Source organism: Neovison vison, chromosome 7, assembly GCF_020171115.1.
Source record: "Neovison vison isolate M4711 chromosome 7, ASM_NN_V1, whole genome shotgun sequence".
Classification (NCBI taxonomy): domain Eukaryota; kingdom Metazoa; phylum Chordata; class Mammalia; order Carnivora; family Mustelidae; genus Neogale; species Neogale vison.
In genome coordinates, this window is record NC_058097.1 from 196,704,538 (window position 1) to 196,731,307 (window position 26,770).

The 26,770-nt window shown below is 41.8% G+C and overlaps 1 protein-coding gene across 1 annotated transcript; it reads left to right on the forward strand.

Moving 5' to 3' along the window:
- The first annotated feature begins 14,253 nt into the window (after positions 1-14,253).
- On the forward strand, positions 14,254-25,452 carry LOC122914537 (membrane-spanning 4-domains subfamily A member 8-like). Its single transcript, XM_044261157.1, has 6 exons — positions 14,254-14,472; positions 20,011-20,133; positions 22,360-22,419; positions 23,720-23,851; positions 25,052-25,165; positions 25,348-25,452. The coding sequence occupies exons 1-6, from the start codon at positions 14,254-14,256 to the stop codon at positions 25,450-25,452; spliced, it is 753 nt and encodes a 250-aa protein (XP_044117092.1).
- Positions 25,453-26,770: the final 1,318 nt, after the last annotated feature.

Sequence of the window (26,770 nt, forward strand, 5' to 3'; positions counted from 1 at the left end):
TAAGTGTCAATGGTACTCAAAGCAATCTATAGATTCAATGCAATCCCTATCAAAACCTCAATGCCATTTATGCAGAAATAGAAAAACCCATACTAAAATTCATATGGAATCCCAAGTGAGCCCAAAAAACCAAAACAACCTTAAAAAAGAATAACTGAATCTTGGAACACTACATCAAAAACTAATGATGTACTGTATGGTGACTAACATAACATAATTTTTTTAAAGAACAAAGCTGGAAGACTAACACTTCCTCATTTCAAAACTTACTACAAAGCTACAAAGATCAAAACAATATAAGTTTAGTCTTTTCAACAGATAGTACTAGGAAAACTGGGTCTCCTCATGCAAGAGAATGAATTTGGATTCCCTACCTCACACCATATTCAAAAATTAACACAAACTGGATCAAAGCCATAGTTGTAAGACCTAAAATAATAAATCTAGAAGAAAACATAGGGCAAAACTCCATGACATTGGATTTGGCAATGATTTTTTAGATATGATACCAAAAGCACAGGCAACATAAGTAAAAACAGATGAATTGGACTTCATGAAAATTAAAAATTTTGTGCATCAAAACACAATACCCACAGGTAAAAAGGTAACACATAGAATCAGATAAATATTTGTAAATCATGTATCTGATAAGGGGTTAATATCCAGAATAATAGAGAATAACAGAAATTAACTGTTCAAAATTGGGCAAAGGATTTGAATAGACATCCCTCCAAATAAAATATACAAATAACAAATAGGCAAAAATGCTCAACACCACTATCAGCAGGGAAATGCAGATTGGAGCCATAATGAAAGACCATCTTAAACCCATTAGGATAGCTACTATCAAAGAAAACTAGAAAATAACAAGTATTAGCTAGAATGTGGAAAAATTAGAACGCTTGTGTGCTCTTGGTGGGAATGTAAAATGGTCCAACTGCTATGGAAAACAGCATGGTTATTCCTCAAAAATTTAAAAATAGAATTATCATAGGATCCAGCAATTCCACTTCTAGATATGTACCCCAAAGAATTGAAAGCAGGATCTCAAAGAGGTATTTGTACACCCATGTTTAGAGTAGCATTATTTGTAATAGCTAAATTGTGGCAACCCAAGTGTCTGTCAGTGTGGATGAACGGACAAGCAAGATGTGGTATATCCCTACAACAGAATATTAGTCTTGAAAAGGAAGAAAATTCTGTCATATGCAACAGCATAAATAAACCTTGAGGACGGTATGCTGAATGAAATAAAGCAGTCACAAAAAGGCAAATCCTGTGTGAGTCCATCCCATAGTAGAGAGTAAGAGTGGTCAAAATCCTAGAGGCAGAAAAGAGAATGAGGGTTGCCAGGGCTGGAGATGGGTGAGTGGGGAGTCGTTGCTTAATGGGTCTGGGGTTCCAGTTTAACAAGATGTAAAGAACTATGAAGATGGATGTGGTGATGGTCACACAACATCCTATGTGTATTTAATACCACTGAACCAGGCACTTAAAAATGGTTACAATGATAAATACTATGTGTATTTTAATATAGTTTTTATAATTGAAAAAAAAGTCAAGTCAACATAATACACTACATTAATAGAATAAAGGGTAGAAACGATCACTAAATAGTGATGGAAGGAGCTTGGTTGTAATGACATAATCTTACCACCTTACCTATACGGATTGTCTCAGTTCTTCCAAAATAGGTTATTCAATCCCCCCACAAAACCCGCATATGGATAAGTCAGCCTAAAAACCAGAGCCAGGAGGGCAGGTTCACAGAATTCCTGTAGCATAGTATTTAGAGGAAAGTGATGGAAAATGAAGCTGGAGAGGCTAATTGAGGCCAGATCCTAACAGGGCTCAACCACCCTACTAAAGAATTTGGAATTTAGCCTGTAAGTACCCTGCAGCTACTGAACAGTTTCTAGCAACAGGGTTTCTTGGTTAGACTTTATGGTCAGATACAGTAGCTCCCCCCTTGTTCATGGTTTTGCTTTGCAAGGTTTCAATTACCCTCCATCAACCACATCTGGAAGCGGATGACCTGCCTTCTGATCGATGGTCAGAAAGTCACTGGTAGCCTAACGCTACCTCATGATGCCTACTTTGTCCACCTCACTTCATCTCATCACATAGGCTGTTCCCATTAGAATGCCTTCTGCAGCTACTCCCCCAAACCCGGTAGTGGAAGCCTGGAAGCTCTCTGCTCCATGGGTTGTTTGGCTCTTTCTTCTCCTGACCTAGAATATGAAGTAGAGGATCCAAGAGGAATCTTAATAGTCATCACAAGCCAGGTGAAGGTCAAAGTCATTTTCTGAGGAGTAATATTTTAGTTTAATGTGGTGGTTGTAATTCACTGAAACACTGATGGGCCGAAGGTCTCTTGCCACTCTACGTCTCCCCAGGACGGAGTGGGTGGCTTCACCCGTTCTAGGTTTACATACTTGTTTGTTTGTGTTTTGTCTTGTTGGGACTCAGTGGCTCAGAACGAGGCTCTTATTTTATGGTATAATAGTGATCTGTCTGTTTTCACCCAGGTTCTTCACTGTTGGAATCCAACGTCTCCAAAACACCAGCATGACTCCAGTCATGAACAAAACATAAACTGAATTAGTGAAGAATGGCCATTTTTTATCAAGAGGCCCCACGGAAAAGACCTGCTAAGGAAGTCCTTTCTGGTACACCTTCTCCCTACTTCTTCAATAAAAGATGTGCTTTGATCCCAAGTTGATTCTACCCTTTTTCAAAACAATCTGAGTTAACATAGACCAATACAGCCAGTCCAGGGGTATCACAGTAGTAACTACAAGACTCTTGACTTCCCTGTGCTTTTAATTCCTCACCTGTAAAACAAAGAATAGTTCCTAGCCCACAAATAGATGCAAATATTAAATTATAATACATCGTTAAAGGACTTAGAATTCTGAGCTCCTAGTTTATGCTACTTCTTCAATAAATTATGATTACTTGTCATTTATTAGTTTTATCGTTTTATCTGTAGCATGATGATGTAGGAGGCTGGATGGAATTTTTATTTTCCAAGAATTAGTGACCAGAGTCCTCCTGTGAAAGCAGAAGATGTACTCAACATTCTAAGTCCAAAAAACCACTTAAGAGCTTGCTGGGCTGCCGTTCTGAGGTCACATTTTGCCCCCCAAAAAGATATGTTGGAGTCCCAGTCCCCAGTACCTCAGAAAGTGACCTTATTCAGAAATGGGGTCTTTTGTAGAGCTAATCAAGTTAAAATGAGACCATTAGTGTGGGCCCTGTGCTGATGACTGGTGTCCTGAGGGAAAGGAGAGATTTGGACACAGAGGCACATGTACCTACTGGGAAGACAACGTGAAGGTTCAGGGAAACACCATGTGAAAACAGGAGGATTGAAGTGACGTGTGCATCTACAAACCCGGAAACACCAGATTTGGGGGAAATCACCAGAAGCGAGGAAAAGGCAAGGACGGATCCTTTCCTAAAGGTTTCAGTGGGCACATGACCCTGTCAACATCCTGATTTTGGACAGCCAGATCAGGGAGCCAATAAATTTCTGTTGTTCTAAGCCACCTGCTTTGTGATTTTGTTACATCTAGCCTAGAAAACTAGCACAAGTGTCTTTTCACCATAGTGAGCACCATCTTGGCCACACTCCCTAGAGTGTGTTAGTTTTAGGAAGGTTTATCCTCTGACTTCAGTATCCCATGGTAGGAGTGTGGCATTTTCAGGGCTCTCCTCTCTGAAGCTGAGGGATAAGAGAGGCAGCTGTAAGGTTTTTGGTTGTCTATAGGAAGAACCCCATTCCCTGCTGAGAGTCTTTGAGACCTGGATGGAATTGGCTGAGCTGCTCCAGAGCAATGTTAAGAAAAGGCATAGCTATGTGAAGCATGCAGAGGGCCATGGACCAGCCCTGGAGTTCAGAATACACAAGAGGTAAAAGGAAGGACCCCACCACTACCGTCAGTCCCCGGCCTTGGGGGCCCCGTAGAGAGAGGAAACCAGAAGCCCCAGGTCTCCCGACAGTTGCTGCAGCATGGAGAACAATACCAAGCAAAGCACTTCCATAAAATGTTGCCCCAACATCAGCAGGAAGACGAAGTCAAGCGGCAAGAGAGGCTACCTCTGCCTAAAAAAAGCCACTCAGAACTGAATGGCTTATTGCTGTAGACAGTAGAAGCCTCCATGTACCCACCTAGTTTGAAGACAGAACCTCCAGAAGGAGGACCACATCCTAACATGGGATTCTACACATACGGAGTAGTGCATGTAGCAAACAGGGAAGATGGTCACCTCTCCATGAGCAGTCGTGGCTCAGTATGTCCTTGGTGTCCACTACCAGTAGAGGAATGACCGGGGGAGTGGGGGGGAGAGCATCTACATCTACCACCTACAAGTGGTAGGAATCAAAAGACTGGCCCGTCCTCTTTAGGGCAGGGGACAAACTTGGACGCAGATGTGAAACTGAAGGCTTACAATCCTCAGTTCTGAGATTTCAGAGCTTAAATGAGGATATATTAATTATCACAACTGGAACACTACAATGGCAGGCCCATCCACTGGCCTCCGCTCACTGTGAGAAATCCTCATTGGTTCCAATGTGTGAAACTGAGGGCCCTTTTGGGGTTCCACCACCTGGCCTTCCCACACCAGCTTCACACTACCTTGCGCGGTCATGATTCTCTGCCCTCTCATGAGTTCTCCTCTCACATGAACAGGCATTCCTAAAAAAAAAAAAAAAAAAAAAAAAAAAAAAAAAAAAAAAGAATATGTCAGTGAACATAACTGCTACTTTGTGATATGTAGCACAAAATTTTCCAGCCCATGAATTTCTGCCAGGGGGCTGTGGCCAGAGGGAGAATCAGTAACCACATAGGCCTGTTTGTTAACATTTCATGTGGGGAGAATTTCAGTGTAACGTTTGCCACTGATCTCAAGGTCATAAGAATGCGGGCAGAGTCTCTAGACGTTTTATCTCACATTCTGCACACATTTTAATTATTTTTTTACTACATTTGCATGCTTTACTGCCCCCTCTGATCCCCAGTGGTGTGCGTAGTTGAAAGCATTCTTGAGTCTCTGCAGATTTACAAGCGTCCTACCTAGGCTAGACTTTCAGAAGTGTTTTGCTGCCTGTCATGACGGAACATGCTTCCACTCATCTGAAAAAGGCACACGGTAGCCATTCTTCAGCAAAGGAAGTACCATCCCGTAGTGGGATTCCTGTGAAATTGTGAGCATGTCATTTGTGGTCAAACTGAGGGAAGGAGGTGACAAGTCAATAAAAGCATTTAGAAAGGAAATCCAGGAATGCTAGATTTTCTGTAATGTTCAGGAAAGTTCCAGACAATGATGAATTTTCTCTCTTGACTTGACTTTTGAATGTTCCACCAGAAATTCATGAAGAAGATAAACTTACTTATAATTATCTAAGCCCAGAACTTAAACGAATAATTTTCAGGCTTTATCCTAGGTCACAGTTCCCAGGAATGGAGCTGCCATGTACTTTGCTTGACTGGGACTTCACCAAGAACGATTAACCATGTAAAGTAATAGAAGAAAAGGCCATGTCACCTGTGACACTTAAGTCACCAGTAGAACATACCTGTATCAACCTACATTTCTAACTGTCTCATGGAAACGTGTCATGGAAGAGATCTAAGACAGCTTTAAGATAAAATGAATCAAACCGAAAAAAAAAAACCACATAAAATACAGGGAGTTCATATAATTTCGTTTAATTTTTTTAAAAGCAATAATCAAGGTTGATCTAAAATTGGTTCATATGATGGCCACCTGGGGTGTAAGTTTTATACGTCCACTTGAGTGGGCCACGGGAGGCCAAATGATGTTTCTCTGGTGAGACATCCTTGCTGGGTATGTTGTAAGGTGTTTCCAGAAGAGAATGGCATTCGAGTTGGTGAACTACGGGAAGCAGACTGCCCTCCCCAATGTGGGTCGGTATTGCCCAATCCACTGAGGGCTTGAATAGCAGGAGAGGACACAGGAAGGTTGAATTTGCTCTCTGTCTGACTGACTGAGCTGGGACATGAGACTTCCACCCCTGGCACTCCTGGTCGTCAGGCCTCTGACTCTGAGGCCTTCAAACTACATCCCCAGCTTCCCTGGGGCTCCAGCTTGCAGACAGCAGATGACGGGACTTCTTGGCCTCCACCGTCACGTGAGCCAATACCTTATAATCAATCTCTTTAAAAATAGGTCTGAAATATAAAGAAATATAGACACATGCTGTGTTTTTCTGGAGAACCCTTATGCATTATACTATATGCATATTTTAATATTTTATGACACTATACAAAATCTCTCTGGGGAACATCCCATATTGAAGTTATGTGTCTGGTTTTCTGGGTTGCTTTTCAGTTGCTCCCTGATGCTATCTGCAGGGATCCTTGACCAAAACTTCCACAAAGTCTCTCTTTTTTTAAAATTTTTATTTATTTTTTCATTTCTTTTCAGAGTTCCAGAATTCATTGTTTATGCACCACACCCAGTGCTCCATGCAATACATGCCCTCCCTAATACCCACTAACAGGCTCACCCAACCTCCCAACCCCCGCCCATCCTTGTGTTCTAGAACAAGGAAAATTGACTTACCCTATATCTCAATATTTAAGTTGAATTTCATGCAATAAAACTGTACTCAATAACTATATATACACACACACGTGTGCACACACTACTGTCACCTGTGTTTGTCTTCTTTTTTTATTTTTATTTTTTATAAAGATTTATTTAGTTAGTTATTTGGCAGAGAGAGAGTACAAGTAGACAGAGGAACAGGCAGAGAGAGAGGGGAAAGCAGGCTCCCTGCTGAGCAGAGAGCCTGACGCAGGACTGGATCCCAGGACCCTGAGATCATGACTCAAGCCGAAGGCAGAGGCTTAACCCACTGAGCCACCCAGGCGCCCATGTCTTCTTTTTATAAACTTATTATTTTTATGAGTACAAAGTTTTAGCATGTTGTCAACTTGCAAACATTTGTTTTTTATAACTAGGAGAAAAACAGACGCTCATTCATCTGAGTCACCCAGGTGCCTGGAGAGATTTTCTTAAATATTTTTTTTTCCTTTTTCTTCTTAAGGGTTTTTTAATTCCTCCACCCCTTTTTATATAGAAGAGCTAAATAGTTTCTCAAAACCAACTGAAATGTCTTGAGATACTAAAACCTGTACTCTGCCATGTGCTCCAGGGATGGTCCATCAAACCCTTCAAAGGAAACCCTCTAAAGGAGATGTTTCCTTCATCACCCTTCATAAGTCTAACATAACCTTGAAGAACAGGTACCTTTTACAATGGTATTGCTTCAGCATTTGAAACTCTAACATTTCTTTAGGGGCGGTGGAATCTAGGCCTTTCTTTTAAACTTGAGAATTCTAGAAATCTATAAACCTAACTGATTAACCTCTGTATACTTTGGGTCTCTTCAATGTTCTTTTCTTGGAAAATAAGCAGGTCCTGCATATGTGATGCTTTTGAATCCAAAGACTAAAGTCCCTACTGGCATTCTAGCTACTCTTGGATTCCTCACCCCCAGCTTTCAATCCGTAAGGGCTTTTACTAAAGGGAAAAAATTTGCTCAGACAGTGAAAAAACAATTTTTGATTTTTAGCCAAGAAAAAATTGAAAAAATATATCCATTACATTTTGTAAAAAATCATATTCATGTAGTTGTTCTCTTTCCATAAGCCAGGCCTTCTCCAAGAGAGGACTGGGAATGTTGTGTTAATTGGCATGAGGAGAACTCCAAATTCAAAAGTAGAGTCATAGGTATCATGCCCGCCTCCCTTTGGGGGTATACAGGAGACCAAAGACAGAGACAAGTCTCCACTTGCCCAATCACATCCATTTTCTGCCCTTAGAGCAGTTAGGTAAATGGTAAGATGAGCTAGAACATTCCAGTGGGATAATTTGAAGACATTTAATACAGGGGATTTCTACAAAATGTGGGTAGGATATAAAAAGACCACAAGTGATAGGATAATCTCCCAAAGTTGTTAAGATCAAGAGTAATTCCTAATTCTGGAAGCCTGAATAGGCAAGTGAGACGAGTGGTTCTCCAGACCCAAGAGAAGAGAGTCACATGGAGAGGGCTATTGGGACAGCTGTGACCCATGGTCAAGGGACCCACCAGGCCTTGGCAAAGCACAGGGAGGAAACTAAGACAATAAATCACTTGCCTTTTCTCCCCTCTGATTTCCTAACAGAACAGCCTGTGGTTTGAGATCAGTCAGAAGCCGGAGAGCAAGGGTGCCTGTTGACGAAATCCATATAAAGATTAGTCTCCAGGGACACAACAGAATAGAGAGGGATGGAGAGGAGATCTGGAGAAGCAGGTGAAAGATAGCCGGCAGAGCCCTCTGCCCAGCTCTGTACCCCGGGAGGCTGACCTATGTGGACTGCATTGTCTATATTCCCTTGTTCTTGTCCTTCTGATGGTGTTCAGCCAATGAAATTGGAAGTGCAGAGGAAGGGGAAATCAGAGTTCACCCTCCCCTTTTCTGCTCCGTTTTGGCAGTCGCTGTGACAAATTAGGCAGCTCACATCCTTGGCTATAGCTCCTGCAGTTACACAGTCCCTGCCTCTTGCCTCTTACGGCTTTAAGGGAAGTAACAGCTTCCCAAGTGTGTCAACATCCCCTTTCACTCCCCATAACTCTGCCCACATTTCTGTAGTCTCTTCATTAATGTACAACTGAATTCTTTAAGACTGCTGTTTGTTTTCTTTTGGGACCCCATATGGTACAACAATGCACAAAAGTATGCACAACGATACACAAAAGATATCAGCATACCCAGAATGGGTAGGATCAGTGTAAGGAGACTGAATCTTTTTTTAAAAATTTATTTATTTTCAGCATAACAGTATCATTATTTTTTTACCACACCCAGTGCTCCATGCAATCCGTGCCCTCTACAATACCCACCACCTGGTACCTCGACCTCCCACCCCCCCGCCACTTCAAACCCCTCAGATTGTTTTTCAGAGTCCATAGTCTCTCATGATTCACCTCCCCTTCCAATTTACCCCAACCCCCTTCTCTCTAACTCCCCATGTCCTCCATGCTATTTGTTATGCTCCACAAATAAGTGAAACCATATGATAATTGACTCTCTCTGCTTGACTTATTTCACTCAGCATAATCTCTTCCAGTCCCGTCCATGTTGCTACAAAAGTTGTGTATTTGTCCTTTCTGATGGAGGCATAATACTCCTGGGAATGCAAGTTGGTGCAGCCTCTTTGGAGAACAGTGTGGAGATTTCCTCAAGAAATTAAAAATAGAACCTCCCTATGACCCTGCCATTGCACTCCTAGGTATTTACCCCAAAGATACAGATGTAGTGAAAAGAAGGGCCATCTGTACCCCAATGTTTATAGCAGCAATGGCAACGGTCGCCAAACTGTGGAAAGAACCAAGATGCCCTTCAACAGACGAATGGGTAAGGAAGATGTGGTCCATACACTATGGAGTATTATGCCTCCATCAGAAAGGAGACCGAATCTTTTTTTTTTATTTTTTTAATTCCAGTATACATAATATAGATATATTTAGTGTAATTCTATATTAGTTTCATGCAATCCGACAATATAGTAATTCAAAAATTCTATACATTACTTAGTGCTCATTATGATGAGTACACTCTTAATCCCCTTCACCTGTTTCAACCATCTCCCTTCCTCCCTGGAGCCACCTCTCTTCTGGCAACCACCATTATATTTGTTCCTTTGTTCTGTGTCTTAAATTCACTTATGAGTGAAATCATATGGGATTTGTCTTTCTCTGACTGACTTATTTCACTTAGTATTATACCCTTCAGATCCTATCCATGTTGTTGCAAATGACAAGATCTCGTTCTTTTTTATGGCTGAGTAATATTCCATTGCATATGTGTATACCACATCTTCATCCATTCATCTATGGATGGACAACTGGGTTGCTTCTATAGTTTGGCTATTGTAAAATAATGCATCATTAAACATAGAGGTGCATGTATCTTTTCAAATTAGTGTTTTCATATTCTTTTTTTCTTAAGTTTATTTTTTTAAGTAATCTCTATACCCCACATGGGGTTGAACTTACGACCCTGAGATCAAAATTCACACACTCTTCTGACTCATCCAGCCATGTGCCCCAGGGTTCTCATATTCTTTGGGTAAATACCAGTAGTGGAATTATAGGATCACATGCTAATTCTATTTTTAGCTTTTGGGGGAATCTATGTACTGTCTTCCACAGTGGCTGCACCAGCTTACATTCCCACCAACAGTGCACAAGAGTTCCTTTTTTCTCCACATCTTCACCAATATTTACTGTTTCTTGTGTTTTTTTATTTTAGTCATTCTGACAGTTGTGAGACAGTATCTCATTGTGATTTTGATTTGCATTTCCGTAATGCAGCCATTGAAATGAGCATATGGTCCTATTCTTTCTCTTGTTGATGTGATGTATCACACTGATTCATTTGCAAATATTCAACCACACTTGCACCTGGAATAAATCCCACTTGAATATGTGAATGATTTTTTAAATTATTGTTGGATTCAGTTTGCTAATGTTTTGTTGAGGATTTTTTGATCCATGTTTATCATAGATATTGGTCTGTAGTTCCCTTTTATTGTAGTATCTTTATCTGGTTTTGTGTCAGGGTAAATGCTAGCCTAAAGAGACAATCTTTTAAGGATACTCAGTTCTCTCTAGGTAGATAGGGGAAGGTAATTCATTCACTATCTTTTCCTACCGGGTGATGGATATTAAGGAGGGCACATGAGGTGATGAGCACTGGGTGTTATATGTAACTAATGTATCATTGAACACTACATCAAAACCTAATGATGTACTATATATTGGCTAATTGAACATAATAAAAATTAATTAATTAATTAATTAATTTAAAATAGAGCTACTCTATGACCCAGTAATAGCTCTACTAGATATTTACCCCAAAGATACAAATGTAGAGATCTTTAGGGGTACCTACACCCCAATGTTTAAAGAAGCATTGTCCACAATGGCTAAACTATGGAAAGAGCCCAGATGTCCTTCAACAGATAAATGGATAAAGAAGATGTGGTGTATATATTTACAGTGGGATATTACTCAGCCATCAGAAAGGATGAAATCTTACCATCTGCACTGAAGTAGATGAACTGGAGGGTATTATGTTGAGTGAAATAAGTCAATCAGAGAAAGGCAATTACCGTATGGTTTCAATCATATGAAGAATATAAGAAAGAGTGCAGAGGATTATAGGGGAAGGGAGGGAAAAACCGAATGGAAAGAAATCAGAGAAGAAGAAAACCACTAGAGACTCTTAACTATATGAAAGAAACGGGGTTGCTGGAGGAGAGGTGGGTGAGGGGATGGGGTAACTGGGTGATGGGCATTAAGGAGGGCACATGATGTGATGAGCACTGTGTATTATATGTAACTGATGAATTACTGAACTCTATATCTGAAACTAATGTTCTCTATGTTAAAAATTTAATTGAAATTAAAAAAAGAAAATGTAAAAAACTGAATCATGTACTGCACTATTCATAAAAACAAAATTGATAGTTTGGGGGAAAGAAGCAATTTGGTAGGAAAAATGTACTTTCACACCAATCACTTAACTGTCAGAGGGTAAAATGAAGCCTATTTGGATTATCCAATGAGTGGTATTTGTTTTTTAATTAAACCATTCAAGTGCTAGAAGAAAATATGGGTGAATTCCTATTTAATCTTAATGTTGGGAAGGCTTTCTAATAAAAAACTCAATTCCATAGGTCATTTTCTTACCTTGTTTTGGCTGCTGTAACAAAAAATACCATAGGCTGGGTGACTTGAACAACATGTATTTATTTCTCATGATCTGGAGACTAGAAAGTCCTATATAAGTCACCTGCAGATTTAGTGTTTGGGAAAACCCGTTCTCTGGTTCATAGATGGCCCATCTCACTGCGTGTTCACATGGCAGAGGAGCTAGAGCACTCTCTGAGGTTATAAGGTACTAATCCCCTACACGACAGGAACAGGAAGTACGAATCCCATTCATGAGGGCTCCACCCTAATCAGTTCCCAAAGGCCCCCGTCTCCAAATATCATCACTTAGGGAGTTATATTTCAATATATGAATTGGAGGACAGGAGAGGGATACAGACATTCAATCTGCAGCAGTAAAAGAAAAAAAAAAAAGGGGGGTTGATAAATTTTACTACATACATTTTTTTAATTTACATAATTAAAAACCACCATAAACGAAGTCAAAATACAGTTGTCAGACTTGGAGAAAAGATATTCCCAGATGAAGAGTTAATACCCCGATACATAGAGGACTCTTGAAAATTAAAAGACAAGGTTCCAGAAATCTGATGGAAAAATGGGTAAAGACATGTAGTTCGGCTCCATCTACTCTCTCGTCCTTATGACTTTCAATGTCCTTCTCCCACAAAATGCTCAAAACCACTCTCAGCCATACCCAAAATATGTCCTCTATCTCTCTCCTCCATCCTTTGCCCTCCATACCCTCTGCCTGCAATAGTGTCCTTTCTGTTGACCATTTTACAAAGTTCTAGCCATCCCATCAACTTCATTTGTTTATTCGATAAGCATCTGGGGGGGGGTTGTTGTTGTTTTTTAAGGTTTTATTTATTTATTTGACAGAGAGAGATCACAAGTAGGCAGAAAAGCAGGCAGAGAGAGAGAGAGAGAAAGGAGCAGAGCAGAGAAAGGAGCTGAGCAGAGAACCTGAACCCAGGACCCTGAGATCATGACCTGAGCCAAAGGCAGAGGCTTAACCAACTGTCACCCAGACGCCCCTCGATATACATGAGTTAATGCCTATTATATGCCAGTAGGAATACAAAAGTGAATGCGATGAGCTATTCCATCAAGATACTCATTGCCAAGCCTGGCAGTTCTTGTTCATTTTGCCTGTGTAATTCACATGATATACACCATGGATACATCATAGGTTTTTCTGATTTCCTACAGGCTCTGGCGTAGATAAAAGTAGACAAGTTAATTGCAAACCTCATTTCACATGCTCTGACTCCTTTTTCCCCCTGCAGCTTATTGATTTCAAAATTCCACCTTCTGTTCAAAGTCTTCCCTGTTTTCTTCAAATCCAGCAAATCAGTTTCTCCTCTTCTTTGGGGACCTTTGTTTCTCTAACTGTAGCATTTATGTCATTCTGTCTTGTGCTATAGCCATGTCCATTACCCCTGAGTGCCCAGTTCTTTCCTTATCTCGCGGAGCATAAGACACAACCCTTTCTTCTCCACACAGATACCATTAAACATTTGCCCAATTGAATTGCATTCAGTTAGTTCCTTGGCCAAAACAGAAAGCAAATATAGACCAGGAAGCTGAGCTCTAAACAGCCGGTGACCTGGCCTCACCTAGGAGAAAGTGAAAAGGACTTTGGCTCTTTCTGAACATATAACCTAACTCAGCCACGTTTGCTCACTCTTTCAGGAAATCAGGTTGCCTACAGCGAAGAATTGGGAACAAGAACAAGAGAGCCTTAGCGGCTGGCAGAGCAAAGTGAGTATATACACTTTAATGGTTTTTATGAAGATTTTTCAGCCAAATGAGACATGATGAATCTGGGTGTGGGGTGCAGGATGTGTAGGGTTTATTGCACAAACTTTTGTAGGGTCTGTTCCAAAAAAGAAAAGAAATTTTATAAACCACACCAGAATTCATAAGAAGCCTGGAAAATTGGCCACCCAGTGAATAAACATGCACTACCAACAGGACTTCTCCTGAGGAGGAGGATCTCCACTTGACTAATATTTATGTGACTGAGATCTTAAGGAATTCATGTCTACTCTCCCAGCCTCAGCTTCCTTTTCTAGAAATTGAGAGAATTGGATTCTTTGTGCTCCAAGAGCCTCTCCACCTCCGAAGTTTTATAATCAGATGGTATTACTATGTGCACAGTACCATGCTAGGTACTATAAGAGATTTAAAAATGGGAAAGACACAGCCCTTGCCTTCTGGCAGAGTTTGGCTTCTTTGAGCCTTCATTTTCTCGCCTGTAAAGCCGGTCCGGTGTGAGGATGAAAAGAGGTATTTGTAAAGCCCTGACTGCCTGGCACTTCATAAGTGTCCCATAACTGGCACATCTTAGTATCTCTAAAATGAGATTAACAAATGGCATTAATAAGTGGGTTAAGATGCTCAAGTGAGCTACTGGAAGCAAAAGGCCTTTTTTGGTGTAAACATCAGTGCCTGTGTGAGAGACAAGTCTGTCACATTTGTGTTTCAGCAGCATGAATCCGATGGCTTCAGCAGGACCCATGGACAATTCCAGGTTAGCGGTGGCACCCCACAACGGCTATCCTGTGACCCAACAAGGCATGTGTCAGGTGGCCCTGTCTCCAAGCAACCAGCCCCAAGTACACCTACTTCCTGTGAACCCACCGGGTTTGAAGCTACCTGGGAGTGAGCAGCCTGTCCAGAGAGTCTTCAAGGAGGCCAAAACCTTAGGAGTAAGTGAAATTTTGCTCTGCAAGGACAGGTCACTGGCTGGCATCAGGGCTGGGGGTGGGGGGTGCTTGGAAATACAGAAACTCCAAATCCAGCAAGCAGGGTTGGAGCTGACCCAGGCTTGCTAAACTCGGGTCTACCAGAAATCTCAGCTGTGCAACATCACCAGGGTCTCAGTATGGGGCCTTGGATTCTGTGCCTTAGGCATTTTAAGAAAGAGGAAGAAAGGTAACAACAACCAAAAAAGCAGTAAACTTGAATGTTGTCCTTTTTTTAATTCTATTTATATTAAATAATCAGAATAGCCAAATCCATATAAAGAGAAAGTAGATTAACAGTTGGGGATGGCCATGCCAAGGGGAGACTGAATGGGGGAAGGATGAGAGGTAAAGGGCATGGGGTTACCTTTCTTTATTCTTTATTTATATTCAATTTAGTTAACATACACTGTATTATTGGTTTCAGGGGTAGAGTTTAGACATTCATCTGTTGCATATAACACCCAGTGCTCATTACATCACCTGCCTCCTTTATGCCTATCACTCAACTATCCCTTCCCCCCACCCATTCCCCCTCCAGCAACCCTCAGTTTGTTCCCTAGAGTTAAGCATCTCTTATGGTTTGCCTCCCTCTCTATTTTCATCTTATTTTATTCTTTTCCTTCCCTTCCCCTGTAGTCATCTGTTTTGAAGGTTGGTCCTTTTGCCAGTGTCCATGTTGATTCATGTGGCCTCTGGAAAAAAGTGGGCATACCAAACTTTAAGGTAGAGTCTAAACCCAGCATGTGGGGAAAAAAGCATCTTAGACAACCAGCAAAATAACAGTTCACAGTGGTTTTCCCCTAAAAGGCTGTCTTGGACAGGACCAAAAGAGGCCCACTTCATTGCATAGCTGAATGCTGACAATCACAGATTCCTACCCAGACCGCCTAAGCTCATGTCCTAGCTCTATCCCCACTTACTACTCATGGGAGTGTCATTTCATACAGACTGTATGGAGGGCACTTTGTGTCTTTCAAATTTGCAAAAGACCCAATAATTCCATTTCTGAGCCTCTGTCCTACAGATGCTGCCTGGGCACACAAGAAATGTGATGTGTAGGAGCTTAATTACTGCAGCATGCTTTGTGATGACAACAGAATGGAAACAATAAAAATATCTATAAATATAATACTGGTTAAATAAATGTATCATTTTAAAGATAGAATGTAGTATAGCTCCAAAGAGAACAAAGAATTTCTTTGTGTAATGATATGGGCATACCCCAAGATATATCTTTGATGGTGGGTATTTAAGAGGGCACGTATTGTATGGAGCACTGGGTGTGGTGCAAAAACAATGAATACTGTTATGCTGAAAAGAAATTAAAAAAAAATTAAGGGGCAGACATTGTGTACAGTCTATTACCATTTGTACAAATTTAAGGAAATAATATATTTGAATTTGCTCCCATATTTGTAGTATACACATACACACCACACACATACATACATATATATATATATATATACATACATACATAATATATCTGTGTATATGAATATATGCCATTTGTGCAAAAGTATATCTATGTTACCTTCCTAGGACTGTCATAACAAAGTTCCACAAACTGGGTAGGTTATAACAAAAGCAATGATCTCACAGTTCTGGAGGCCAAAATTTCACAATGAAGTAGTCCACAGGCCCATGCTCCCTATGAAGGCATTAAGGGAAGGTCTGTTCCAGGCCTTTCTCCCAACTTCTGGTATTTCCTTGGCCGGTGGCAAGACAACCCCAATCTTGGTACACAAGGAATTCCCCTGTGTGCTTGTGTGTCTCTTCATGTCATTCTTTCAAAGAACCAGCTTCTAGTTTTATTGATCCATTCCACTGTTCTTTTGGTTTCTATTTTGTTGATTTCCGCTCTAATCTTTATTACTTCTCTTCTCCTGCTTGGTTTAGGCTTTATTTGCTGTTCTTTCTCCAACTCCTTTAGGTATAAGATTAGCTTGTATATTTGAGACTTTTCTAATTCCTTAAGAAAGACTTCTATTACTATATACTTCCTTCTTTGGACCGCCTTTGCCACATCCCAAAGGTTTTGAATAGTTGTGTTTTCATTTTCATTTGTTTCCATGAATTTTTTAAATTCTTCTTGAATTTCCTGGTTGATCCATTCATTTTTTAGTAAGATGCTCTTTAACCTCCAAATATTTGAGTTCCTTCCAAATTTCCTCTTGTGATTGAGTTCAAATTTCAAAGTGTTGTGGTCTGAAAATATGCGGGGAATAATCCCAGTCTTTTGGTAACAATTGAGACCTGATTTGTGACCCGGTATATGATCTATTCTGGAGAATGTTCCATGTGCACTAGAGAAGAATGTGTATTCTCTTGCTTTAGGATGGAATGCTCTGTATTTATCTGTGAAGTCCACCTGGTCCAGCGTGACATTCAAAGCCCTTGTTTCCTTGTTGATCTTCTGTCCATTACTGTGAGTGGGGTGTTGAAGTCCCCTACTATCATTATATTATTATCAGTGGGTTTCTTTAAGTTTGTTATTAATTGGTAGATACAATCAGCTGCTCCCAAGTTAGAAGTATAAATATTTATAATTGTTAGATCTTCTTGTTGGATAGACCTTTAAGTATGATATAGTATCCCTCTTCATCTCTTGCTACATCCTTTGGTTTAAAATCTAATTTGTCTGATATAAGGATTGCTGCCCCAGTTTTCCTTTGATGTCCATTAGCATGACTTTAGGTCTAAAATGAGTGTCTTGTAGACACCATATGGATGGGTCTTGATTTTTTATCCAATCTGATACTTTGTGTCTTGATTGGAGCATTTAGCCCATTTACATTCAGAGTAACTATTGAAAGATAACAATTTAGTGTCATTGTATTGCCTGTAAAGTCCCTGTTTCTGTATATTATCTCTGTTCCTTTCTGATCTATGTTACTTTTGAGGTCTCTCTTCACTTAATGAATCCCCTTTAATTTTTCTTTCAGGGCTGGTTTTGTGGCCACAAATTCTTTTAGTTTCTCTCTGTCCTGGAAGCTCTTTATCTTTCCTTCCATTCTGAATAATAGTATTGCTGGATAAAGTATTCTTGGCTGCATGTTTTTCTCATTTAGTACCCTGGATACATGATGACAGTGCTTCCTGACTTGCCAGGTCTCTGTGAATAGGTCTTCTGCCAGTCTAATTTTCCCACACTTGTATTTTAAGTACCTCTTATCTCAGGCTGCTTTCAGGATTTTCTCTTTATGTTTGAAATTTGAAAACTTCACTATTGTATGTTGATCTATTTTTATTGATTTTGAAGGGAGTTCTCTGTGCCTCCTGGACTAAATACCTGTTTCCTTCCCCGGGTTGCGAAAGTTCTCAGCTATGATTTCCCTTAAGATAGCTTCTGCCCCTCTCTCTCTTTGTTCTCTGGGACACCAATAATTCTAATATTGTTTTACTTTGTGATTTATCGAAACCTCCATCATGGTCCATTAGTTGTTTTTCTCTCTTTCCCTCAGCTTCCTTCCTTTCCATTATTTTGTCTTCTACATCACTGACTCTCTCCTGCCTCATTTACCTAGCTGTTAGAACATCCATTTTAGACTGCATCTCAGTTAAAGCATTTTTAATTTTGGCCTGATACTTCTGCACTAAGAGATTCTCTAGTGTCTTTCATGCTTTTTTCAAGCCCAGATAGTAACTTTATAGTCATTATACTGAATTCTAGTTCTGATATTTTACTTATATCCATATCGATTAGATCTATGGCAGAGTATTACCTCTGATTCTTCCTTTTGTTGTGAATTTCTCCCTCTAGTCATTTTGTCCAGAGAAGAATAAATGAACAAGAGAACAAAATTTAAAATATCACAACAACCCCAGCAAAATACACACTAGATAAATCTGAAGAGGTCAGAAACCTAGAAAGAAAGGAAAAAAGATGGGGGACAAATGTCCACAGCTGGACAAAACAGGGTGATCTACTTGGTCCTGAGTGTATTTTGGTCTGTTTGTTAAAGGCACTAAATCCCAAACTTGTGAAGAAAGCAAAACTGATATAGCTACAAAAAATAAAATTGAATACAGTGAAAGGAAGCCAAAAATGAAGAATATACCTATAAAATTAAATGTAGACATGAAAATTATAGAAATACTTAAAAACAAAGAGTCAATAGAACAAGAATCTAGTTGAAAAAAAAAGAAAAAAGGAAAAGAATATTTTAAACTAAAAGACTAAAGATTCCTGAGAAAAAACCTCAAATTCTATATACTATTTTCCCCTAGGACAAGAGTTTCTTAGTCCTGTGTGTTCTATAAATTTGGTATTCACCTGAGATTCTGCTTGTCTTCTGGGGGAGGTACCCATTGCACTGATTCTCGGGTGTCTTTGCTTGGGCAGAGTTGTGCCATCCCTTGCCAGGGAGCCAGGCTCATTGTAAGCTGCTTGAGGTTGCTCTATGTGACTTTTGTTCCCTTAAGGTTTTTCATGCCATTTTAGAGGATGAAAAAAAAAAAAAAATGGTGGTGCCCCGAACTCCAGCCCTGGAGCTGAATGATCTCTGTCCCCACTCTCCAGGGCACCCTTAGGGGAAAGCAGTCAATCCCTTTTGTGTGTGTCAAACTCCATAGACTCCTGAAGGGCACACCTACACCAATCCTTCAAGGGGAGGAAGTGGGCCTCACTAAGGCCCTGCTACCTTCTGGGCCCCTGCTCCAGGAGCAGTTGTCTGGTCATGGCAGGGTCTCCCAGAAGTTGTTGCTTGCTGGGCCCTGGCTTGGAGAGCAGTCACCCAATCATGTCGTGGCTCAAGATCTATGGCAACACTGAGTTCAGAGACCACACATGGGCTCACTGATTGTAGCCAGGCTCCCACTCCAGTGCTTGGGAACTCTGCTGCTCTTGGGTACCCCCAGTCTTTCTGTAACCCTGGAGATCCTGAGACCACATGGTCCCACCTAGGCCCCACTTCACCACCTGAGCACCTTTCAGGTAGTGATGTCCCTTACAAGAGCAGACTTCTGGAAGTTCTGATCTCATGCTCCACTGTGATATCACTTTCCCATAGCTGACTTACACAGGTTCTCTCCTCCTGTCATTTATCTTCCAATATATCCCCTATATTCACTTCTCCACACCTCCCACCTTGCAAAAAGTGGTTGCTTTTCTATTTGTAGAATTGAACCAATTATTTTCTTAGATCTCAGGTTGAATTCACAGGTGTTCAGAATGATTTGATAGATATCAGCTGAATTCAAGGTAGGTGAAATGCAAGTCCCCCACTCTTCTGCCATCTTCCCTCTCCCTCCCAGGACCATCTTGTGTTATTGGTATATACACTTGTAAAGAACAAAGGAAAGTTATACACCAAAATGTAAGGGGGATGTTTTCTCTGAATATAAGGTAATTATGGATGTTTTATTTCATTTCTATATCTTTCATATGACTTTTTAGACTAGGAAAATGTAATATTTATTAAAATAAAAAGGAGGTACAAAGGGGAGATGGGATCCCACCCCAGAAACAAAGGCTTCAGATTTTGGCTCTCCTGACAGGCTGCCCAGATCCTTATTGGCCTGATACACATCGGCCTCGGCTCCGTCATGGTCACCGTCGTCTCTGGGGGCTACACAGCTGTCTCACTCTTTGGAGGCTTTCCCTTCTGGGGAGGCATCTGGGTAAGTAATGAGTCACCCCACCAGGCGAGTGAATTCCCAGCAATTGCCAACACACTCAGGGACATCTTGTCAATTTGTTTGGCTTGTACTCCACAGCAGGTTCCCAGTCAAGAGAACAAGCAAGGCGTGAAGCTGGCCCAGGCCTTGCTTACCAGGCATGTTAGTTTGCTAGAGCTGCTGTGACCAACAGCACAGATTAGGTGGCCTACCCAACAGAAATGCATTCTATCACAGTTCGGAGGCTGAAAGTCTAAGATCAAGGTGTCACCAGGGTTGTTTCTTCTGAGGCCTCTCTCCTTGGCTTTCAGACAACCGCCTTCTCCCTCTGTCTTCATGTGGTTTCAGTGTATCTGTGCCCTAATCCCCTCTTCACATGAAAACACCACTCATATTGAATTAGGCCCACCCTAATGATCTCACAGAGAATTAGTCACATCTTTAAAGGCCCCATCACCAAACATAGTTGCATTCTGAAATACTGGCGGGTTAGGACTTCACCAGATTAATTTTGAGAGGACACAATTCAGCCATAACACCAAGTGACCGCCCAATAAGGTGCCATTCACCCAGAGGGGGCTCATTTTCTATTTGGTTCACCCCAGGGGTCAGGGAACTTTCTTTTCATTCATCAACCCAGGGGTGGCACCTTTTTCCAATTCATACAACAGTGCCAATGTGTAAAAGGATGTATTGGTAATAGCCTTCAAGTGTTGTTCAACACAGGCCCACAGCCTGAGATCCAGGAGAACACTTCCACCAATGGCTGAGAGTGACTACTGAGACACAGAACAGTCATTAAACAATGGGGACCCAACCTGGAGTCCACAGATGGGCTTCAGAGTCTCCATTCTGGCAAAATATTTGGTGTGCTAGATGTGTATTTTTTTTCCTGGAAAAGTCCATAGCTTTCATCAGATTCTCAGGGTGACCTGTGACTCCATAAAATATTAAAAACCACAGATCCTTTCTCTTCTCCAATTTACTGTCTGTTTGATTCTTTTGCATTCTCCCTTAGTGTCCTCTAAGCTACACACGCGCAAACACTCTCTCTCTCTCTCTCTCTCTCTCTCTCTCCTTCCTTCCCCTCCCCCTCCTCCCTCCCACATCCTTCTTCTCTCTGTTGTTACATAGTCTTTGTCTCTGGACTCACACACCTATCTATGATTCAAATACAACTTTTCTCATAAATAACAAAACTCCAGAGTAACCTAGATAAGGAAAGTCCCCCCTTATCCTATGACATTTAAATCATTTAAATAAAATAGCCTAATTTATCCCCCACCCTTGTGCCAACAAAACACCTGCAAAATGGCAAGGCTCATGTTCTTGGGAGGATCTTTCTCTGAGTACCTGCTCTTTCTTGTTTCTATCTGGGTCTCATTTACTGAGGCTGTGATCCTCTTCTGCTGTGCATGGACCCAGAGTTGGAACTCAGCCCCTATTCCTCTCCCCCAGTGCTGCATCTGTATAACCCATTTTCATGGAGTTTGGGGCAATGGAGAGTCTAACACCATGGCCACAGAATGGCTTGCTATTGGGCATTAGATGCAACTGAGTACTGTTGCCTGGACATCTTCCTTTCTGCCAGGTTGACCAGCTCTCATGACCATCCCCCCTCCTTATATCTGCAGGCAGTTTTGATCCTGGTTGCTGTTTTGACTCCAGGACTACGTATTCCCTAAAGATCATTAATGTCCTCTTCCAAAACAAAGACCCATCTCCTCTGGCATCTTAAAAGGACCCAAAGGGACCTCAGAAGGCCAGCCCCTTGTTCCCTTCCCTCCTTTAAAAGTCATAAGAAGCTAGAGTAACTTTTCATTGTAAAACTTTCTATCCCATGACACATGCATCTACCTTGAGAGGGAGGGTATGTAGGGTAAGGGTTAAGAACATAGGGTCTGGGGATGCCTGGGTGGGTCAGTTGTTTAGGTGTCTGCCTTCACCTCAGGTCATGAGCTCAGCGTCCTGGGATCCAGCCCTGAGGTGGGCTCTCTGCTCAGCGGGGAGTCTGCCTCTCCTTCCCCTTCCTGTCCTTCCTTCCCTCCCTCCCTCCATTCCTTCTTTCCTCCCTCCCTCCCTTCCTTCCTTCCTCCCTCCATGTTGACTTGGAGGTCCCAGCACAGGAACCTAGTATGTATGAGAGAATGTGTGTGACCAGATTCCTGGGAGCTGGAAGATGAGACGCAATCTGGGGCATCTTTCTAAAACCCCCCTCTTCTGTACCAGTTCATTGTTTCAGGATCCCTCTCGGTGTCAGCAGAAAATCAGCCACAATCTTCTTGCCTGGTGAGTCACCTCCTGACACAGGCTCTGCCAGCAGAGGCCTATAGGAGACACCCTCTGGGGAAAAGAAGGTTAACACACAATCCCTCCCTCATCCCTACATCTAACCAGACTCAGGGCACTGATACATGTGCTCACTCATACTCACAGGCAGGACTACAAAAACCTGGCCAGAGTCATGATAGGAAGGAGCCCAGAGGATTCTGGGGAGGGAAGGACAACACAGCCACCTGAATTAAGGAAGAGACAGAACAGTGTCCCTAAGAGGTGCCTACAGGAGCAGACACAAAGCTCCTAGGGGTCCCGGCTCCACTCCAGCAGAGCAGGCACTGAAAGGGCCTGTGGCACAGGGATTCCAGCCATTCCTGCGGGAAGCCAGGGAAAGCTCAACTACCTGCTTCCCGAAGAAATACAGCCAAGTGAGCTCTGCTAATCACAGAAACAAGGCCCCCTAGGCACAGACCAAGAAAGTACCTTTGTTTCTCTCACAAGCAGGTTGTCTAGGATGAACAGCCTCAGGATGGCCAGGTCCCTCTACCACATGAGATCTATTTGAAAATCTCCAAAGGGAAGCTCTAAATTCTGGGCAGGTCCTTCTGCACCTGGCCCAGAATCATAGAGGATCAGAGCCTGTCATATCCCAAGACACAGGGGCTGAGCATCCTATCTGTCTCATATGGGATAAGCAGGTTGAGTGTTTCCCAAAGATTTGTCCTAGGGACACTTGTCCTATGCGACACTTGTCCCATGCAACACTCTGGGAAAGTAAGTAGATAAATTGGGGAAAGCTCTATTTAGTAGTCGCCTCTCTGGAAGATCCATGATCCTGAGGTATCTGGGTGGCTCAGTTGGTTAAGTGACTGCCTTCAGTTCGGGTCATGATCCCAGAGTCCCAGGATCAAGTCCCACATCAGGCTCCCTGCTCAGCAGTGAGTATGCTTCTCCCTCTGACCCACCCCCATGCTTGTGTTCTCTCTCTCTCAAATAATGAATAAAATAAATAAATAAATAAATAATAAACAAAATAAAAATAAATAAATAAATAAAAATGAAAGTTTAAAAAAGATCCATAATCCTTGTTAAAGGCTCTGACAAGTCCTGCAGCAAAGACCTATTTAACTTAGTTCAGCCCAGCTTTTTTCCAACGTTAATTTACCTGCACACTTTTTTGTACAGAACAACTCTTTCCTTGCTACAGAAATAAAGCTCTAGGGATTCACATTAAGAAGCACTTGTTGAGTCTCTATTCATCTCAACTACAATAATTTTCCTCTTTTACCCTGACCCTCTGTGTCTTCTTCAGCTGAATGGCAGCTTGGGCTTGAACATCATCAGTGCAATCTGTTCTGTGGTTGGAATCATACTCTGCATCACGGATCTGAGTCTCATCCCGTCCTACTCTGTCTCTTATCCCCCCTATTATAACTGGGGTGTGGTGAGTACCCCTCTAAACCAATGTTCCTCTGAGTTCAGAGTTAGCTAGGTTTACCAAATTATTAGAAGGCCCAAAACCAAACTTCTTCACCTAGCACTGTAGAAAAAAAAATCAGAACAGAGTGTAAAGTCCCTGACCCATGGCTTTATTGCTGTGTTACTTTAAGCATGTGACTTTTCTTAGTCTTAGTTTCTACCTTTATAAAACAGTACCTACCTATGACATTATTGGCAAAATTAAATGCAATTATAACACGCAGATGCCTCCCACTGCACCCCTGCTTGTGACTGTGGACAAGGGGTCAGCAAAGGTTTTTTGTAAATGTTCAGAGAATAAATATTTAAGGCTTTGCAGGCCCTCTGGTTTCTGTTACTCATCCCTATCCTGTAGTGGGAGAGCAGCCATCGGAAATAGGTATCTGCCTTCAACTTCAGCCCTGAGTTGGATCCCAGTGAGTATATGCAGTGAGCATGGCAGTTTTCTGATAAATCTTTATTTATGAAAATAGGCAACAGCCAGGATTTGGCCCATGGACAATAATGTACCAACCTATGCTGACCCGCAGAAATATAATGTGAGCTGCATGTCTGATTTTAAATATTCTAGTCGCCACCTTAAAAAAAAGAAGAAGCAAGTGAAATTAATTTTAATAATATATCTTATTTAACCCAATATATCCAAAATGTCATTTCAACACACAATCCGTGTTAAAAAAAAAAAATGATCAGTTTTTTGCAAAAAAAAAGATGATCAGATTTTTGCAAAATCAGTATTTTGCATTTTGGGTACTCGATCTTTGAAATCCTGTGTGTCACGCACATCTCACTTTGGGACTAACCACCTCCCAAATGCACAACAGCCACACGAGACTCATGACCCTGGGACTGACAAGAGGGCACAGCACAGACAAGTCCTTGTCCACTCGGTCCCTCCATCTGTCTGGCAACCCATCCTCTCCTTCCCAGTCACGTGACAGAGATGTTTTCCTAAAGGATGACTACCCTTCCCCTTAGAGGAGTACCAGTAGTGTTAAAGTAACAATTCTTTTATGAACACACTTGACCCTTACAAAAACCTGGTGAGACGAGGTTAGGGGACTTCCTCAAAGCCATAGGGACAGCCCACCGCAGAGCCACACTTGGAGCCAGACCTTGGACGCCTAAACTAGCCCTCCTAAAAACCCATTCCCTGTGGTTCCAGAGCCCCGGCGTGGCTATTTCCAGTGTGCTGCTCATCTTCTGCCTCCTGGAGTTCTGCATAACCTGTGTTTCTTCCCACTTTGGCTGCCAACTGGTCTGCTCTCAACACAACTACGTGAGTCCAAGGGCTCCTCAGTGGGCGAGAAGGTGCCCCAAAGAGGGTGGAGTCTAGAGGGATCGCCATGCTTCCCCTTCCTACCCAGGAGCAGAAGTCTCGCAGGGTGTAAAGGCCTCCGTGCCTGCCTGGTCCTTCTTGAACCCTTACTAGGGCACCTCCTGTGCACCTGTGTTTTCCAGGTGGGCGTGGTCCTCCCGAATGTCTATGTGGCAAACCCAGGGGTCGTCCCAGAACCAGTGAACTTGCCACCGACTTCTTCCAACCAGTTCCAGAGCTCCAGATAAGCAAAGCCAAAGCTTCTAGAAGCATCTTTCGAAGAGACAGAAGGAAGACCTCCCCTTTCTGGGCTTCTGAAACCCAGGATCTTCCTTCCTTGACAATCTAAGGGAAATGTTTCTCTACCTTCATGCATCTTGACTTCATTCAATTTGGCATGGAAAACCTTGCATTTCCTCTATTTAAAAGGAGACAAATTTAAAGTGGCTTTTAACAAAGAGATCCTCCCTAGGGCATTTGCACCTGGAGCTTTGTGTGCTTACCTGTGTGAGCTCATGGTTTGGAAGACCCAATGTCTAGACAACCCAACCTTCCTTCTCTCAATCATTCGTTCATTGTTTAAATATGTACCGAGCCATGAGAGACTATGGACTCTGAAAAACAACCTGAGGGTTTTGAAGGGGCAGGGGGTGGGAGGTTAGGGGAGCCAGGTGGTGGGTATTATGGAGGGCACGAATTGCATGGAGCACTGGGTGTGGTGCATAAACAATGAATTCTTTTACACTGAAAAGAAATATAAAAAAATGTACTGAGCATTTGATATGTTCTAGGAAGCTTAACAGTGGAGAACACAACAAATTCCCTGGCTTCAAGGAACTTTTGGCCTCATAGGACAATTAGGCAAGCAATTTTCTCTAACACAGGGCAGAATATGAGGACTCACAGAGAGAGAACAGAAAAAAATATGATTTATTCTAATGGTGATGGGGAAAGTAGAGAACAACCCTGGTTAAAGAAGCAACATTTGAGTGGGGCATTAAAGGAGGTTTTTCTGTGCAATAAAGAACCACCCTGTTGGGGAGTTCTTGGGAGACAGTGAGTCATCCACTAACAGGATTAATCATATATGCTGTTACCAATGATGTAGCAGTATTTTGAATACACATTGTCTTAAGAGAAGGTATCTCCCCAAGTTATGAAGCTAATATATTTTTATTTATAAAAGGATAGAGACTTATTCAAAGAGAAATGGCTATGTCTATAACTTCTAGATCTACCCACGTTAATTTAAATATTGTTATACATGATGGCAACTGGCTTCAAGAAGGTTATATGCTGGCAACAATCTCTGACATCCAGATGCCATCTAATTTCCCTTTGCTACAAAAGCCCTTCAAGGATTCCTTGTTGTTGTTATCACTAAATACAGAACATGATTTTACTCTTGTAAATATGTTTAGCCGCTGACTTTATCCAAGATGTTTCTTCTAAATGGCTTGCTGTTTAGAGTCCCATCTCCTGCATCTGCACGGTCTCTGACCAGCAGTCCTCTGCATGCCTATCAGCTGGTCGGGTATGGCTGAGGTTCCAAGACCACAGGTGGGT

Excerpts from the sequence above, each read along its gene's own strand:
- LOC122914537 (XM_044261157.1), top strand. The coding sequence starts at position 14,254 with ATGAATCCGATGGCTTCAGCAGGACCCATGGACAATTCCAGGTTAGCG. Across the intron at positions 14,473-20,010 it reads AGGAGGCCAAAACCTTAGGA|GCTGCCCAGATCCTTATTGG; the intron begins GTAAGTGAAATT and ends CTCTCCTGACAG. Across the intron at positions 23,852-25,051 it reads CCTATTATAACTGGGGTGTG|AGCCCCGGCGTGGCTATTTC; the intron begins GTGAGTACCCCT and ends CTGTGGTTCCAG.